The sequence below is a fragment of the Buteo buteo genome, chromosome Z (assembly GCF_964188355.1).
Source record: "Buteo buteo chromosome Z, bButBut1.hap1.1, whole genome shotgun sequence".
Lineage (NCBI taxonomy): Eukaryota > Metazoa > Chordata > Aves > Accipitriformes > Accipitridae > Buteo > Buteo buteo.
In genome coordinates this window covers 29,731,851-29,750,634 of record NC_134204.1, presented here as the reverse complement: position 1 = coordinate 29,750,634, position 18,784 = coordinate 29,731,851, and the positions used below count along the sequence as shown (strand labels likewise).

Sequence of the window (18,784 nt, the reverse complement as noted above, 5' to 3'; positions counted from 1 at the left end):
GGCGAAACAGCACCGGCTTCCCGGCGGCGGGGAAGCGGCGCCCGGACCCGGGCGGCGGCGGCGAAGGGGGGGGAGGGCCCCCACGGCCGCCCCCGCCGGCCGCAGGGAAGCCAGCATCCCGCCCCGCACCCGTCAGAAGAAACTAAACGCACCACCCCACCCCCCACCCCCACCCCGCAACCCCCAAACAGAACAAGCAAACCGTGAACGCTGCTGCACCGCCCTGCCCCGGCGAGGACCGCCGAGCCGCGCCGCGCCTACTCGCCGCCCTCCAGGACGCGGCTCACCGCGAAGGCGCCGGGCTCCGGGGGGGGCTCGCACTCCAGGTCCCCCTTGGTGCTCTCGCTGCTGGACAGGCACCCCAGGCCGGAGTCCTGGCTGCTGGGCGGCGAAAACACTGCGAGTGGGGGGAAGAGAGAGAAAAAACACAGCGCCTGAGAGGCCCCCCCCGCACGGTGGGGTGCCGGCCTCCCTTCCTCCGGCCAAGGTGAACGCAGCCGGAGTAACGGGGCGGGGGGAAGAACACGGGACAACAACCTCTGGTCTGGGGGCCGCAACCCCTCCACCCCCGGAAACTAACCTAAGGAACTTAAGAAACTAACCTAAGGCCCTGGCTCGGGCGGGCCGAGGCTAAGGCTCAAATATTAAATAATTTAAAAGTAGTGCAGTGCTAGGAACGGTTGCAACATTGCAATTTGCAGTAGATACAGAAACCAAGTAAAAGGGTCTCTGACCTTCCTAACCTTAGATGAGTCGAGATCCACCCCCAACACTCCCTTCCTGCCTACCGTGAATATAATTAAGGGGAAGCTGCAGTGGTAATTTCTCTCCTCATTAACTTCCTGATTGGTTTCAGGCTCAGGATTCCGGCGGGCAGCAGTTTGTCACCAATTCCAAATGGCCAATCGTTAATACTAATGTTTGTGTAACTAACTGCCAGCATCTGCCACGGCTTCTTGTACAACAATAATAGTGAAAGGGTAACATTAGTGCTTCCCGTGTTAATTCAGATTCTGTTCATCAATAGGAAAATCTATGATGTAATTAGCAAAATGCATCGGTGGTAGAGGGAACTAAATCACAGCAGGAGCTCCATGGGCCCCTGACACCTTAATCATCAATACTTATTATGTTCTGGATTTTACTGTTTAGTGGAGAATATTACCAGGCTGTGATCTTTTAAAAGAGAATATTGTTTACAGCCATTGCTTGTTTTTTAGAAGCCATGATGAATCCAGCACAACTGCGCAAGAACAAGGAATGCGAAGTTGAGGCTTAAACTCTGCCCCCAAACCGCACCGCTGGGCGCAAGCGAGCAGCTCCTCCACGCTTGAGCCCTGGGTGCTTGCAGACTCTGGGGACTTCTAGCACGTCTGAAGTTCAATGAAAAAGAAAAGGTCAGGCTTGACTTTCACAGTCTGGCAAATCCAACGGGATTCAACGAAAGTAAACGGCAGCCATTTGGTTTTACCCCATCACTGGGAAAATGAGAAACACCCTCTTAAAAAAACACCAGCATCCCATTTCTGTAGTACTGTATGCTTCTGCAGTAACTTCCGGGTGTAACTCAGCTTCCTGATTTGTTGCGATATTAAACACAACACTGGTTACCAAGAGATGGAAAAGACATTATGGAGTTGAGGTCTCATGTTATCATGTATCATTTTCACCTACTTTTCCTGTGACTAGACAAAATGGCAATTTCTTTTGCTTTCAGAGAGTTTTGCCCAAAGAGACCCTAGATCTGTTTTTGCCCAGGAGCAGAACCTGGCTCCTTGATTTCATGCAAGTCTCTCCTTTGATGCATGTAAGGGACAAGTAAGGCTCTAACATCACCCTGCCAAAGCAGACTCTACTATTGTCTTTTACCTCTGACATAAAACTTTTCTTTTAACCTGATGAATGGGATATTAACCCCGTATTATATTTTCTCCTAGCTAAAAGACAAAGAAAAGAATGCAGTGCTTAGATATGGGGGTGACTAAGTAGTCAAGACAACTCCCAACAGTTTTTAGACATCCTGTGAATGCTGCTAATGGTTTAATGACAGAGAAAGAGGAACCTGGGTCTGGACCCTCTGCTATGTGGTCAAACATACAAAACAGCCAAACAGGTTTCCAACACCTCTGAGCCTGAATAACCACTGGCCTGCTGGAAGAGGGCACTGATTTGCACCTAGAGCAGGTTAGAAGAGCACTTAGGTAACGTGCAGTTGGGAACAACTTTGTAGATTTTTACTTTTTCTAGCCCACCAATCCTGACACCCGGAAGCCCTGCAGGATCAGAAACGCTCCTTGTGGGTTGCAAGAGCCAAGCTCTCTTCTGCCAGAAGAACATACCAGGCGATTCCTGATGCTGTGTTTCCTACCTCCCCTTTTCAGTGTGTAACTTGGGTTGATGATGGTGGAGTCCAAGGAGAAGTCACATCTCCTCAGTGTCCAGATGAGGATGCAACTCGTCTTTCTACTTCACTTCCTCTGCTAAGTCTGTGCGTGGGATTTCATCACTGCCTAAGAGCTCCTAGGACTTGAACCAGATGCAAGCATGCAGGTTAGGGAAAACGAGTGGAGGAACAGAGGAACCTTTCTGCTCCTCTGGAAGGGAAGCTGGCTCACCTGGTGAGACAGGCTCACAGCACAAACATACTCACTGCGTGGCCCAGTCTGCGCCACACTCCCATGATCTGAAGTACACACCACGCATTATTTCAGGTGAGTAACTTGTTGGAGTGGTTCATGCTTTGACTACTAAAAAACAACAGAACAGAGATGCTCTGTAGGTCCACACCCCAATGTCAAAGGGTAAATCACCTACAGAAAATGCAGCAATCGGCACCTCTCCTGACATGTGCTAAAGACTAGCTCCTCAACGGTCATTCAGGGTCTTAGCTTTTGCCTGCCAACAACACATGCTTCGGTTGGATCTGGCCACATCTAGTATCAGGAATCATCTCTTCCTCCATGAGGTACCTTGCATTACATAGTAAACAAACAGTAGTGTGGCTTCAACAGGGCTGGCTGGCTCAAGAGCTCAGCTCCCTGACTCTGAAACCTCATTCTGCTCTGATTTAGCAAAGCCCAATGTGTTAAGATTTAGGACATGCTGAAAGGAATCTCTGTGTTCCCAGGCTCTGGGGAAGAAGTATGAAGGAAGCGATTGAGGTTGAAAGGGGATAATTTTTTGTTTACTCCTGAGTAGCCAAATGGGCAAGAGGCTTATTTATTTTACAGCATTTGTTAATATTGGTGGTGTGCATGTGCCTGGAGTGATGGAAAGGCCCATTTTTAAATACTGAGATCTATAAATCTCTGTGACAAACTTACAGAAAGTTTTTTTCCTAAACAGAAAGAATCCAACAGAACACCCACCCAACATGCTATACCACGCATGTTAAAATCCTACTACAGCAAAACTGCCACTTCATTTTTATGATCTGTTTTTCCAGCAACTCTATGTTAATGTAGTATAAAACTGGGGAATGACACAAAGGGGAACTTCTTTGGTAGACAGACACCCACATCTGTTTCTTAGCACCTCAGGCTGTGGCTCTTATGCCTTCTGGACCAGTGGAGCTCCACCAGTCCTCCAACATTCCTCATGGGGCATCAGACATCCCAATCAAACTTCAAATGGAAAGTGTCATTACATGGGAACAGTTCCTGTCACCATCTGGTTGGTCTCACAAATTGCCTCAGGGTCTGAAGCACTGATCTAAATAACATGGGTTGTTTTTCCACTGACTTCCAAATTGATCACAGTTTTGAAGGTTAGGCAATTTGGGCTATATATACTGGTCTCTGAATGTGCATAGGCGTATGTAAAGACAACCACATGGATTTTAAAAACAAGCTGTCACTATCGAGATATTATCTCTAGCAGATGAGAGTGCTACTCCTGTATCCAAACCCACATGCCTTACTTGGACAGACTTCCGCTGTACTCAGTGGGAGTCACCAAAGTCAAGCAAGGAGCAGTCAGTAGGTGCAGTGTTGATAATAAGAGCAAGATACTCAGATTGGGACTTGTAGCTATAAAAAGGCAGCAAAAAGGAAATGAGCAATTCTGTTCCAGTGTTTTAATCACACAGCAATAAAATGTAGAAGTTCCAAGTTCAAAGAAACAAAACCCATGTTCTTTTTGATTTAAGTCTATGAGTTTCATCTGTTTGAGGTTTGCGGCTGATCCTCCCACTGTTGTTACACAGCCCTTATCTGTGTAAATAACAGTACCAGAATTGGGTCTATGACAGTTTTTAAAGACATTCCTCGATCTAATTACCTTTTACCTTTGGGAAAGCATCTGAATACTTTTGAGCCATATGCATCTGAAAAATTTTCGGCCAGTATCACTCAGGAAAATAAGCGAGAAGGGATTCCAACCATAAACACAAAACCTTACATCTTCTGACACTGGAAACCACATTGACTTTTAATGTGAGTGATCCCTGGAATTCAATGGACTGAAAAGAATAATACACTTTCAGTGATGTGAGAAAGTAGAAGGATATTCATGCTTGAAAAGTAAATATTTTCCTGAGTTTACACTTAAAAAACTATTAAACTCTCAATAAGGAGCAATTTTTAAAGATTTAAAGTTGAGAGGTTCAATCCATTATTTAAAACTCTTTCACCTTCTTTTTCAGGGAAAAGGAAAATACACAAGTATACCAGTCCCACATGCTGCTAGGGCCCATGCACTTCTTCCCAGTGTGCACACATACATGTGCAAGCACAATCACATATGCAGGATGAAGGGGAGCGGAACCAGACTGCCAGTGGCAGTTCAAGGGCACCAGAGCATCACTAAAGAGTGCCTGGGTCTTCAGCGTGCGGGTGGACAGGAACTGCTGCTCTTCACAGCACCTTCTCCCCTGTAGCCAAAGCATTTTCCTTTTGCAAGTACCACTGAAATGGATGCTGTCTATCTAAGCGAGCAGTAATTTCCACTGAGGCTCCACAGATTCTGTATGAAGTATCTTGAAAAACAAACAGGCCTGGGAAACAGGCGGCAGTCAAACCAAGAAGCAAGCCACGCTACCTGCACAAAGGGTGGAACAAGAGAGAATGGCATCGGCACTCTCCCCAGGTTACCATCTCAAGGACTGGCACTGCTCGTCTTGGTGCCACTTGGACATAGTGGGGTGACCAGCAATGCTCTGAAGATAGGCTGGCTTGGTGGCCCAGGAAGACTGCAGGTTGAACTCAGTTTGAAAATGATGGTACCTTGCCACTCCACTGCTCAGATTGACCCCAGAGGGCTGATTCTACCACCCACTGCCAGCAAACAGCCTGCCAAGCCACAGCAACTGCCATAACACACATGGCAACTGCCTGACAAAGCACTAGGTCAAAAAGACAAACCAGATCAACCAAAGAAAAGGAAAATGGTTACTGCTGCAAAACCAGGCACTCAGAGAGCCATCAGAATTGACTCAGTTGCAGGCTCAGCAACTGAGAAGAATACACACAAAAAAAGAGAGAGAAAACCACCATTTTCCTATTGTGGAGAAAGCATTAGAGTGGCAACAAGAGCATCAGGGTCTGTCCTGACTTTGCTGTAGATCGTCTTAAGATGGGCAAGATGAAATCTCAATCCAAACACATGCAGAAAGGCCAAGTTAAATTATCCTAAACAATCTCCATTCAGCTGCCTCTCACCTTTGGCGTGCTTAACCCTATGTTCCCAAATGTTCAACTCTTTAAGCACACAGTTAATTAACAAAAGGTCAAAAAGAAAATCTATCAATCATCTCCGTTGAATCTCTCATGCAATGTATTCCTGTGTGAATGCACTATTTGAAAAAATGGAGGACTACTGAGTTACATCAGTGTGAAGGAACCAGCATTAGTGGTAGGCTGTTCTTCATAAACCAGCCATGGAAGCGGATTAGTCTCATACTCTGATTCTGCTCTGTGCAGATCTAAGACACCAGCAGTCAGGAGCCTGTGGCTCAATGGGTTCCTGCTAGAAGGCCACAGAGAAGCTGCAAAACCTTAAGAAAATTAAGAGACCAGCTTTTGTCAGCTGTGTCCAAGATTTGCTTTGATCACAAAGATTCTTATTTTGAAAGCTGCAGTAACTTGTGTTTCTGAAGGATGTTCACATTCGGTGAATCCCCAGTATCTTTTAGTTCTTTTGCTTCTACTCTGTGTGAACTAATCTAAAAAAAATTGCCATCTCCTTCCTTAAATCTCTCTTGCTCAGGATGAATGCTGGGATGAAATGGTTCCTACTGACTGAGAATTCCTGCCAACCTCTGCAAGTGCATAAATGTGCTAAAAATGTTCTGTATTAACTGTCCTTCTTCTCCCATCCCTCAGGCATCATCACAGACCTGGACCAGGTGATGGCTCCCACGGGGACAAATTCTGGAAGCCCATCTGAAGCCAAGGGTTTCTGCTCACTGCAGCTGATGACCACAACATAGCACGGGTGCAGGCTTCTTAGAAGCAGTGTTAGGCACAGCAGAGAGTAAGATGAGACATTAATCTACAGTGAATCTGACACTAATCAACAGGAAGCTGATACTGAATAGTTACAAGGGGCTAAGGAAAACTCAGCTATGGATCTACCTTAAAATTGAACTCCATGTGCTACATACACCAGCTGAAATGTCTTTGCTATTTTGATCAATATGTTCTGGTCTGTTCAGAGCTGACCATAATGCAGACCAACTTAAGAGAAAATGGGAGTGGTCCTCCTTTTCTGATTTGCATGTTATTAACACAAGGGCAACCAGTCCAGTTCTAGAAACGTATCTCCATGTAGGTTTTCCCGCTTAGAAAACGTTTCAAGAGCAACAAGCAGAGCTGCTTTTTGATACAAAAATAAGAACAAGCCTAAGGATCTGGAACTGAAAATATGTCCCATCTGTGTGTCTTTACAGATATACTATTTCACAGTAGAGCCCTTTCCCCCTTCTCAAACACTTACCCTTCTCACTAACATTTAAAGCAAGTAGGATTATCTCGGATGCCCACAGTAGGGCACATTCATTGTGTATTTTCAAATAGCATTAATTCTTGGCATTAGGAACTCATGATAAAAGGTAAAGATCTGAATGGAGATCTTTATTCAGCATGCTTTACCACAGATAATCTCATTCTTTTCCAGTTCATGCTTGTACTTTTAGCAACTAAGAAGGCAGGGCTGTAACTGATGTAATTAGAAACCAGAAGCTGAAGAAAATATCCTCCTGTTGACTCCCTCACCTCTGGCTTTAAATTCTCTTACAATAATATGTGAAACAATCAAACAAGGCTTTCCACTTCTCACCCACCACCAGTTAGACAGGGAGGACACAAAGATGACATTCAGGAAGCAAAGCCTTTTCTTCTGAGACTCCAAAGCCTACCTTGAAACTACACCAATGCACTGCAAAGCAATTGCCCTACATGCTTGCAGACATGATCCAGAGCACAGTCTTTTTCTTATTCCTATAGAAATTAAAAACTGTTCTAACACCAAGACTAAAACACACATGTAGCAATCATTTCTCATGAGAAATATCTAATTATCTTGCCAGCTGCTGGTGCGCGTGCTCAAAGATCTATTCTGGGCATTTTATCCTGCCAGGACTGGTTTTGCACGAAATTACTGGGCTACGGGCTCAGGAGGCATGGGACTCCCTAGGTTCTCACATGCTGGTGCAGCAGCAAGACAGGGATCTCAGCACCCCATGCGCTCCTCCTGTGCAGCCACCTTTGAAGCCAGATCCATGAAATAAACTGTGTTTTTTGAAAAAGAAGTCTTTTTTTTTCCTGTGAAAAAGAAAACAAACCATTCCACAGATCCAGGTCAGAAGAGGCCATACAACCATATGAACAGGTGGCAACCTCTGGTGGCAAGGCAAAACCAGCAACAGACTGCCTACAACTCCAAATCTAGGAACAGAAATCATAGAGTCACAGAATCATACAATAGTTTGGGTTGGAAGCGACCTTTAAGGGTCATCTAGTCTAACACCCCTGCAATGAGCAGGGACATCTTCAACTAGATCAGGTTGCTCAGAGCCTCATCCAACCTAACCTCGTGTCCTGGTTTCGGCTGGGATAAAGTTAATTTTCTTCCTAGTAGCTGGTCGAGTGCTATGTTTTGGATTCAGTACGAGAATGATGTTGATAACACACTGACGTTTTCAGTTGTTGCGAAGTACTGTTTAGACTAAGTCAAGGGTTTTTCAGCTTCTCATGCCCAGCCAGCAAGAAGGCTGGAGGAGCAGAAGAAGTTGGGAGGGGACACAGCCAGGACAGCTGACCCAAACTGGCCAGATGGGTATTCCATACCATATGACACCATGCCCAGTATATAAACTGGGAGGAGTTGGCTGGGGGGGGGCGCAGATCACTGCTCAGGAACTACCTGGGCATTGGTCAGTGAATGGTGAGCAATTGCATTGTGCATCACTTGGTTTGTATATTCTAATTCTTTATTATTATTATCATCATTATCATCATCATCATCATCATTACCACTATCATTATTATTATTTTCTTCCTTTCTGTCCTATTAAACTGTCTTTATCTCAGTCCACGAGTTTTACTTTCTTTCGATTCTCTCCCCCATCCCACTGGGTGCGGGGGAAGCGAGTGAGCGGCTGTGTGGTGTTTACTTGCTGGCTGGGGTTAAACCACGACACCTTGAATGTTTCCAGGGATGGGCATCTACCACCTCCCTGGGCAACCTGCTCCAGTGTTTCACCACCCTCATCGTAAAAAATGTCTTCCTTATATCTAGTCTGTATCTACCCTCTTTAGTTTAAAACCATTACCCCTTGTCCTATCACTACAGGCCCTACTAAAAGGTCTCTCCCTACCTTTCTTATAAGCCCCCTTTACGTATTGGAAGGCCGCAATAAGGTCTTCCCAGAGTCTTCTATTCTCCAGGCTGAACAAATGGACTCACCATCCCTGTGAGCCTGCTGAGGAAAGAAGGCAGGTGTTCAGCTGAATGCTCCACTTTTCCCACTGTGAGTTTGCAGAAACATGTGATTTCAGCAAAAACAACCAGTGGGTTGGATTTTTTCCAAAGCAAAAGTTTTTATCAGAACAATTTCCAGCCAGCTCTAAAGAAGAGAACACGGAGTCATCTCTCTGCACCCTACAGTCCCCTGAGGCATAATTTGGGGACCTCATGCTAATTTTATGGAGACTGCTTACTGTCCATCTTTTTGAGGTGTGCATCTTCTATGCTGATGACACAGGTTTTCCATACATCCCCAACACCACCTAACCCACAGATAATGCCACACAGAGGCGACTGAAATGGACATCCTCAGCTGCTGTTAACTAGTGGCAATGTAGTCTCGCACGCTTATCACAGCTGTTGTGCAGCAGCACATGAGAAAGAATGGACAAAAGGCTGCCCGCTGCTTCTTTGTGGGATGACTGCTGACACTGCAGGGTGCAGACGGACAGACGTGGGGGCTGCTCCCTGTTTCAAGGAAAGACCTCACATGCTACACCTATCTCCTAGTGCAATACCTGAGACAGCTAGTGACTCCTGACTCCTCATCTGCTTCTGGGCATCACTATAATACAGTTGCCTTTGTTTTGCTTGGTACATATACTTAAAACCTGTCTAAACAAGAAGTTCCTTGTGAATAACTACCTCTAGACGCATCAGTTGTCCCATCTAGAAAATGCATTGCCATTTGCAATAGCTGCGCCAAGAAAATGTTTTTTTGAAAAGCAATGGTAATTTTAAAGGAAAGAGTGCACTCAAGGCTCAGGATAATGTTACCAAGCAGCAGAATATGTGGAGAGACAAAAAAAAAGGCACGAGGTTTCTCCCTTGTGTAGCGACACTAAAGGAAGGAAATAGGATCCTAAGAGCTTTAATAATCCTGTATAACTTTTTGGTGTTTAGTACAGACATCCAAACATAACACTACTTTGGCTGAGTGTCTCTCCATTCTTGGGTCAGAAAGGCTGTTAATCTTCACTAGCATATCAGGAAAAAAAGGAAGCTATCACAGTTTGCGCAACAGCAGGGCTAGCCATATAAATGGAAATGTTAATTCTGGTCACCGCCCTTTACATTTTTATTGTTGCCAATGTCACATTCAGTCTATAAAGCAAGGATGAAATCCATGCCTGTTGTCATTAGTCCTAATGCTCAAAGAGTAACCAAATAGCTAATAATGATGGCCTCAGCCCTTTCAGGTTTAATGAGTCTTCATTTTATAAAACACTGGCTCAGTGCAAAAGTGCCTGTTACACAGCTTAAAAGATATTTCTGGACATGATTTGCAAGCTTTTGGAAACCAAGAAGTTACTAAACAGTCAGAGAAAATGCTAAGTCTAATGAAAGTGCTCTGTTATGGCAGATACAACAGATTTTTCACCTGCAAACAGAGTTTTACTTTTTTTTTAAATGCTCTTACAATGCAAGCTTCTCTGCTGGGAAGGGAGAAAAGAAGAACCTGCAACTCATACCACACTAGCAAAAGCAGCAGGAGGTTCGTCACTGACTTCAGCATGAGCAAGACTGTACTCACTAATGATTGTACTCAGAATAAGAGGGAAGAAACAAGAAGCCTTATCATTTACAGCTTACAATTTAAGTGAATCTGCAGCTTAAAAAGCCTAGAAGGCTTTAAAGTTACTTAATATTGCCATGGCATTACCATTTTTAATATTAACTTTAATTTGGAAGCAAGTCAAGCAGATTTGCAGTAAAATGGTTCAACAAGTATTGATGAAATACACAGCACAAGATGGGTGTATGCATGAACACAGTAAAAATGTTGTTACTTATTTTAAAGTGAGATTTATGCCCTCCAAAGTTTAGGAACCTTGTTGCAATAAGTCACAATACTTGAGAAAATAGGAACAAAAACCGAACACAAAACATTTTGAGGTAGTCAAATAAGTTAAATGAAGTTTCACACAACATTAGGCTTAAGACAGACCCGCTGCGTTATATTTATATTTATTTCCATGAACACAACAGCAGTATTAAATGCAGACTGTGAAACGCTGGTGCGGCACGGAGGCTGGTCCTGCTCCAAGGTGAAGGGCCAGCCTCTGGCTGACCATGTGCCATCAGCTGGAGGGCACTGGCTGGGCCTAACGATACTGGTGGTGCTACCAGCGACATCTCCCCAGGCGGTCCTGCTGACTTTCTACAGCTGTAGTGATGCAGACCTGGTGGGATGGTCAACCCACCAGTGTCCAGCACTTTCTTCACGATACTGACAGCAGCAGCCTTGCTAGGAAGGGCCAAACTCCCCTGAGATCACAGTTAGCAGTCTACAAGCTGTGGGTCAATATGGGCTAAAAACCTTGGTCATTTTAGTTTCCTACAAGGGTACTAAGTCACTTCAGTGCTCTTGTGCCATCTTTCCTTACTAAGGTTACTGGAATAGGTTTGAGTGCATCTGACCAATTTTCAATGTGTGCTTTCCTTGCCCTTGCTTGCCACAGTCTGAAGTCAGTAAGGTGACCCTGAAATCATGTTTAAGTGGCAGAGAAGTTCTAAAATAAATAAATAAATAATCAGAATTAAATTACTGTCATCTGTTGTAGAGAAAATTTAAAGACAGGTTCCTTGGGTCCAGTGGGCCAATCCAGACACTGGTGTCTGTGTCAAAGACTGCCTGCCTTCATGAGGGCCACTCCAATGCTATGCCTCAGTTAATTTCAACAGTGCTGAATGCAACTCTGGTCAATACAAAATTGATTCAATGCTGTAAGGGCAAGGCAGGGAGGATAGAAGGGAAGCCAAAAGTGGAGCTCATCCTCTGCTGCATCATACAGCCCTGCTGCAACACACTGCAGACACAGGGTGGTGAAGAGGGGAGAGGGAAGGGGCTGCAAGGAGCTTGCACCATGCAGAGTAACGCAGTACCTGGTGCTGTTCAGGGTCAAGGCAGGCTTTTTCCCTCCTTTGGAGGATGGGCCAGACAGTCTCCCTCCACACATGTAGCTGACAGGTACAGCAGTTGAATGCAGCAAGAAAAACAAATGAAGTGATCCCAGCTGGACAGTTAAGAGTCAGAGGTACAGAGGTCAGCCCCACGGCTGAGGAGGGGTAATTACTTTCAAACTAGAGGCCAACCCACATTCCTCTCACCTCACTCCTTTTTAACTACAATTTAGGCAGTTACGGCTTCATTTGGGTTAGTCCCTGCAAAAGTATCCACATACCAGGAATAAACCAGACGCCTCTCAACAAGCCAGTGTTGTTTCACTCCAATGTAGACTCTGTTTGCACAAACTCATGTACAGTATTTACGCCTTGGAAAAATTAGAGACTCAATCCACAAAACTGAAGTCCCTGGAAACACTTGTGACTCAGGGAAAAGCTGGGACAAGATGTGTTTGACACAGCTGGTAGAGATACCTTTATGAACTAGAAGTTCATATTTACCCAAGAGAGGGGACAGTAATAACTGACATGAGCAAAGTCTTGATTCAGAGTGTTTAGGAGATTTTGGTACACAGCTAGCTTACATCTGGCTCACACTGAAATTCATCAAAATGTGTTTTATATAGCCAAAAGCCAATACAAAAAATAGCTAAAAAAATCTAGTGTAAACAGTTGCTTCAGGGTGGGAAAAATAAAACTCTCCTTGCAGTGTCTGCAACTGCTCTGAGACAGAACTTGAAAGGGAAAATGATTTATACATGAACAGGAGAGAGAGCTCATTGATTTTTCTTCTTCTTTCATGTCCAGAAAGGAAACAAAACTAGTGACAAACTGGACTAAAAACATTCTTTTACTTTCAGCAGTCTAAGACATGATTAGTGCCATGCTTGGGGTAAATAAACATGCTACCCACAGCACATGGGGTGTGATTCAGATCTTAGGCAAACCTACTTGTGAAACTTAACTGATTTAACAGACACTGAGATAACCATCAGGCACAGAGTTTTAAAACTGGCATTGTAAAATTACAAAAAAGCAGGAAATAAATGCAAAGACATAAATGCCAGTATTACACAAGAAACAAAATCACAATTGTTTGGTTTATTTCAACATGAACCACAGGGAGTCCTATGTGGTTAGCTTGGCTCCCACTCTTTCCGGATCACATATTAAAATGAATCCCAACAAATGAAATGTTCAGTTCTGAAGATACTTCAAAACCAACCTCCAGATCTTTTCAGACTTTTAAGATAAGCAGATTTCAAAAATAAGTGCTCCCCCCAATCCCTTTCAAACACTTTTAAAGTGAGTTATAATATGCCTAACTGTGCACAGATGCTTCGGCTTTTCTCATGTTTTGTCTGACCCCAGGTGCCAAGCGGGGTAGATGCCTTTGTAGCAGAGGTGGGGTACACTGCAGAGAAGTGTTAGGGAGCGGTTAGCATTTGCCTCATGGCCACGCCACTGTGCATGTGCTGTGCAATGCGACAGCAGTGTGGTCTGCAAGCAAGAGCTACGCCAGCGCAAGGCAGCGTCACTGCAGACGGGTGGTGTGACCACTCATGGGAACGAGCAGGCAACCACCTTGGCAGAAACTACCAAGCCACCTCCAAGTCTTCGCCTTGAAACACCAACAGCACTAAAAGGTTAACGGAACTGTTGACACCCTCCTAATCATGGAGGGGAGAGCAGGAATATGCGTTTGTATATGATGTTATTTACATGTGTGGAAGCAGTGAGGGGAAGCAAATACTTCTATAGCATGCAAAACCAAGTTCACTGGCTATGCACCAGCGCAGCAAGACAAGTCTGGTATTTTTCCATTTTTCAAGTGAAAAAACACTTTTCCTGAATAGTTGTTTGTGTGTTCTTGGTACGGCAGACTAACAAAATGTCACTTACAAGCAGAACGCAGCTATAACACTTGCGTGTCTGATCTACTTCAACAGGTTTGGAGGAAAGGAAATATAATTTATTATAGCCTATTTAGCTCTGCAACAATTGCCCTTCAAAACCCGAAGGAGAACAATGTAATTGAAGTGCATGCCTTCTTCCCTGCAGAAACCTCAAACAGCCTCAGGCAAGAGCTAATACAGATGTAGTACAAGGCATTAAAAGAGTGCTGGATGCTGTAGCTAGCAATTATCCTGGTATTTAACCAAATCTATCGCTCATCAGGAAAGCGTTTAGTGCAGTAGTCGGAGCGAGACGTGCTGACACGGAGCACAGCTACTTAACTGTCCCCTCCAGCGATTACACTTTCTCAACCTAAGTCATGTCAAATTAAACAACTACACATTGACTTTTCACTTCTATAAACATTAAGGTATGATTGACAACTCCTGGATGCTATAAGACAGTCATTATAATCGGCCAACATACTGTTAGCTTATTTGTGGTGTGTTTTTTTTCCCCTGTTCTGAGCAATTTCCTTCTGGACTATTTTTACAGTGCTCTATAGATATGTTTGCTTTGATTACACCCCCATCAGGAGACCTTTGTATGTGTGTGAGGAAATAACATAAAATTAAGTGACTTAACTTGGCATACAAGATACTTTTTTTTTTCCTTAGTCTCAGCCAGCACTTACCCATTTAATTCAAATTTGGAGATATCTGGACAGCAGCAATCGGATGCTAGCACTGCACTAAATACCATAAATGTGGGACCTTTGTGGAGTATTTTTCCCAATTCCTGCCCTTACTCCTGGAATTCTTTTTCAATCTACGTACAGCAGACACTGCAAGAGGAATGAGTCACCTGCAAGAATGGGAAATTAAGTGACAAGCTCTATGATAGTGTTCTGAGTACATATTTGTGAAGACCTCAAGCTTCATAAGGCTATTGCAGCGTCCCTATGTCAAGGCACTGCTTACTATATGTATCTGAAGACTGCAGCTTAGTAAAGTTACTAGAAACCAAACAGGTACAAAAAGGAATCAAGGTTGTGAAGAAATATGACCCTTCGATTTTATATGCAACATTCTGGTGCCTGAAACCACTACATTTTAAGTGACAGCTTTACTCTCCACCCCTCTAATTCAAGCCACAGGAGTAACATAAAAGATGGCCAAACTTTCCATGCTCAAAATAAAAGGAGAAAGTAAAAAAAAGTTTTGTAAATAATGCTTAACATGCCTACCCCTTCACCCCCCCATCATCCCTAAGAAGCCTCACTGGATCCTTTAAAGCCTCTGGTAACGAAGCCAGTGAGATTAATACTATATCATTAAGCTAATTATGAATACGAACAAGTGTAGAATGCTACTGGTATGCCTGGAAGCCTCCATATTTTTGTGATTAGTGGATCTGAAGCTTTACCTTCATACTGCCTGCAGCAGACTAAAGGTAAACTGTATGGTGGTTTGTTTTTTTAGAAAAACATAATAAATCAACTAAATAATATCAGTCACAGTAAGCACATTTGTGGAAACTGTTCCAGGCTAGAAAAGTATGATTTCACTGCAGGATTAGCACTCAGAGCAAAAACAACTACAGGAGCTGAAAACAGCTGAGGAGGACAAATGAAGTATAGCTATCTCTCGTCTCTGGTAGTACCAACTGCAGTCCCACTCCTTTTTCCACTTCTGAACTATATTTAATACCCGAGAATGGGTCTCAGAAATCTAAAATTAAATGTATCAGTATTTCAAACATCCCATCTCTCCCCCTGGTTGAAGAGCCAGGCAATAATAAAACCAAAAGACTTTAATGAATAGTCCAGAACATGCCAGCTCTGTTTCAAACACAGAGGACAAAGCAGTCACAGCACTGAAGACAGTGAAATATAACTTAATTACCAGGTTTTCCAGTGTAGCACTGAAATAACAACATCACAGGAAGCACTTTAAAACTTTGCTGGTCTATCTCCAATCTTTTCTTGTATCTCTTTTTCATCAGTTAACTGCCACCAACTACCTAAATTTCACTAAAGCAAGTTACTGTCCTTGTCTGCAGGCCAACCAACACAGCATGCTTTCCACTTCATGTGGCTATTACTGCTTAACTCCAGCAGTATTTCCCAGACTACAAGATCCCCAAGACAGCAGATTTATCTCCAAAAGCTCAACTTCAATTTACTCATACACAAAATGTCTTGGTTATATTTTGCACCGACTTCTTACTTATGTAATTGGACAAAGGCACCTACTATTTTATCTTATTCTCAATGACCTCGTGTCCACACTGCAGCTGAAGGGACTAAAACAAGCAGGGAGAACATCTGCCATCCCACCACACTGCCAGATGTACTAGTAACTTATGCAGTTTCTGCATTTTAACGTTTCTGGGTAAATATCCCCCAAATCTTCTGCTCAAAGTTTCATCTCCCAAGCTCTGGGAGACATTGACACAAAAACCCAACAAAAACCCACCCAAATCAAAACCTAGCAATGGGCCTTAGCTCCATTTTGGTGGTTACCAGCTGGCTGCATCATCTCTACATCTCAGAAGCAACCTCTTCCAGCTGAGCTGCTCCTGCAGCACTCTGCCTTACCAGAGCTCAGCTGCCCATGGGATGCACCTGCATGCACCCCCGTTCTCCCACGGGCAACACACCAGCTGTATGTAACACACTCACTCACAGGTCCTCTGGCTTTGCTACTGAGAAATTTAACATTAGCATTTGCTATAGCAACCCTACAAAAAAAACAATTAACCTAAACCAAAAATCCCTTAGGAAAATTCCCACTCTGTATTTCTAGGCAGGAATCATAAAACTACGATAGTCAAAGAACTGTATTTTCAACAGTATTTTTTTGAAAATAAAGGCTACTTCGCTGAAAAGCTAATGCTAAAATGCAGTACTTCAACAAAATACTGAAATACATTTAAGAAATAGCATAAAAATAAGACAGGGTCTCATCAGAGAAATCTGTATTTGAACATATGCAGTGTCTGTATACAGAATGTGCGCTAGCATGTATGTATCCATATATCCATGTATATATATCTCTATATTGATATAGGCACCCACACACAAGTACAGGTATGTGTAGATTATATATATTATATATATAAAGCTAACTTTCAGTCCTCAGAAAACAAAAGCTATCCCCATATAACAGCCAAATTCCTACATAACTCAATTTCGACATCTCATCTGGTGTGAACTGCACTCATTCCTAGTGTAAACCCCAGCGCGCTCTGCAATGATATACTGTAATGTCACATCGCAATCTGGATTTACTATAAAGGGCTGCTGACGAGTTTCAGAGCAGTAAACATTGCTGCGAGGTGTATTTCACACTGAGCTGGTTTTTATGAAGAACACTTCACCGCCCAGCCACGGCACCCAGATGATGAATGGTGAAAGATGCATGACAAGCTTCATCATTGTTTGTAAATCTTAACTGTTCCTGCTCACTAACTCTGCAGGCAATTTTCAAAGACAGCGGCCGACAGAAGGACAGCACAGCTTTCCTGAAGGTTATTCAACTTGTACTTGGCCTAAGCTATGCCTGCGAGGAGCACTGGAAATAAACTCATTGGTTACACTGAAGCATGGAATTAAAAACATCTGCGGGGCAGGCACGCTAACGGTAGCTAAATTAAGAAAGCCCAGTAAGTAGCCTTGCTATCCGTCCCGTACCCTGCCCCGCAGGGTTACATACATCATGTGCAGGCAACGTACCTTGGTATTATTTACACACACAATATAAATATGCATATTTATAAAATGGGCAGAATGAATGATGGGCTGTCTGCTCACATACCACGATTCCCCTGTATCTTGTGCAGTTACACACAGTGCTCGACCATCCCCCAGCTCCTTTGCCCACTGCTTGTAGGAAAGCTACTTCTGTTCTCTTCTGTCAGAAGTTTATCCTTGCGACAGGGTATAATGCACAGATAAAGGAAACTACTCATGGCATGCAAGCATGGCAGTAGGGAGAGACGTTACCATTCTTTTCCCTGAGATCATTCTCATGTGGGAGCAGCGTCATGGACTGCAACAACCTTTTGCAAAGAGTCACAATCTGGCTCATCTCCTCCCTGCTAAAGGCAAAGCCCATCTACACCACTCTATGCTACAGAGCCTTCTTAATTCTGAGTTTTTCTTTTCCCTTTCCTTTTCTTTAGAGATCAGTAGCTAATATTTCTTTTGCTAGAGTTTCTTATGATCTGCAGAGGGTTGCTTTATAAGCAGAAGAAGCTGCAGAAGAATTAGTTCAGCTGGAGACTCCCACCTGAGCTGCAAAGCTGGTGTAAACTGCAAGATGCTCTACGCAGACTCTTGCGCACAGAAAAGATTACAGCTGAATATGGAGTGAGTTCCCTCTTCTCTTAACCAGCCAAGTTATGAGGATGCAACTGCACATTAAAGCAAAGCAAAGAGGCGAGCAGTATCACTTTGTTACAATTACAAATCATGCCTGGGTAAGCACACTGTTATCACTACTGTCCTGACCAAGATGTCTACATTTCTTTTTATAGTAAAGTTTGTTTTACTATTAATGATTTCTATCAGTTTCTGCTTGCAGTGGGAAAAATTCTGTATCCAGAGGTAATAAAATCAGTGTCAAAGTCACACCGGATATAAAAGGAAGCAGCTCAACTGACGGTGTCGATTTTTTCAGTGAAGTATCCAACATCCTTTAAAGTGTGAAGAAAAATCCCACACAGCCTCATCAGCTATAGTAACATCCTCCGTCCCACACAGAGCAGCTCAAACAAGCAGAAAATAAGTCCAGGGGTGCAGTGGGTATAAACCACTGGTCTCTGACATGTGGCTCTAAAATGCTCCTAACTGCAGGAAGGACTGAGAAGAAACCTGCCTTCTTTGACTGCTTAGGAAGTGTCCTGGCTGAGCCCCTTCTTGGCACATGTGGTTTTGCTGGTGTGAGTGGATAGGGTCCCACGGGCATCTCCTGAAGGTTCAGGCTGTCCCACTCTCTCTTGCTAGGGCGCCGAC

The 18,784-nt window shown here is 43.8% G+C and overlaps 1 protein-coding gene across 2 annotated transcripts in view; it reads right to left on the bottom strand.

The window, feature by feature from the left end:
• Positions 1-257: 257 nt before the first annotated feature.
• DMRT1 (doublesex and mab-3 related transcription factor 1) overlaps positions 258-18,784 on the bottom strand; it is a 62,044-nt gene continuing 43,517 nt past the window's right edge. For both annotated transcript variants that reach the window (XM_075019667.1, XM_075019666.1), the window contains exon 5: positions 258-397. In XM_075019667.1, the coding sequence (XP_074875768.1) occupies positions 258-397 (140 nt within the window). The remainder of the gene's footprint in view (positions 398-18,784) is intronic.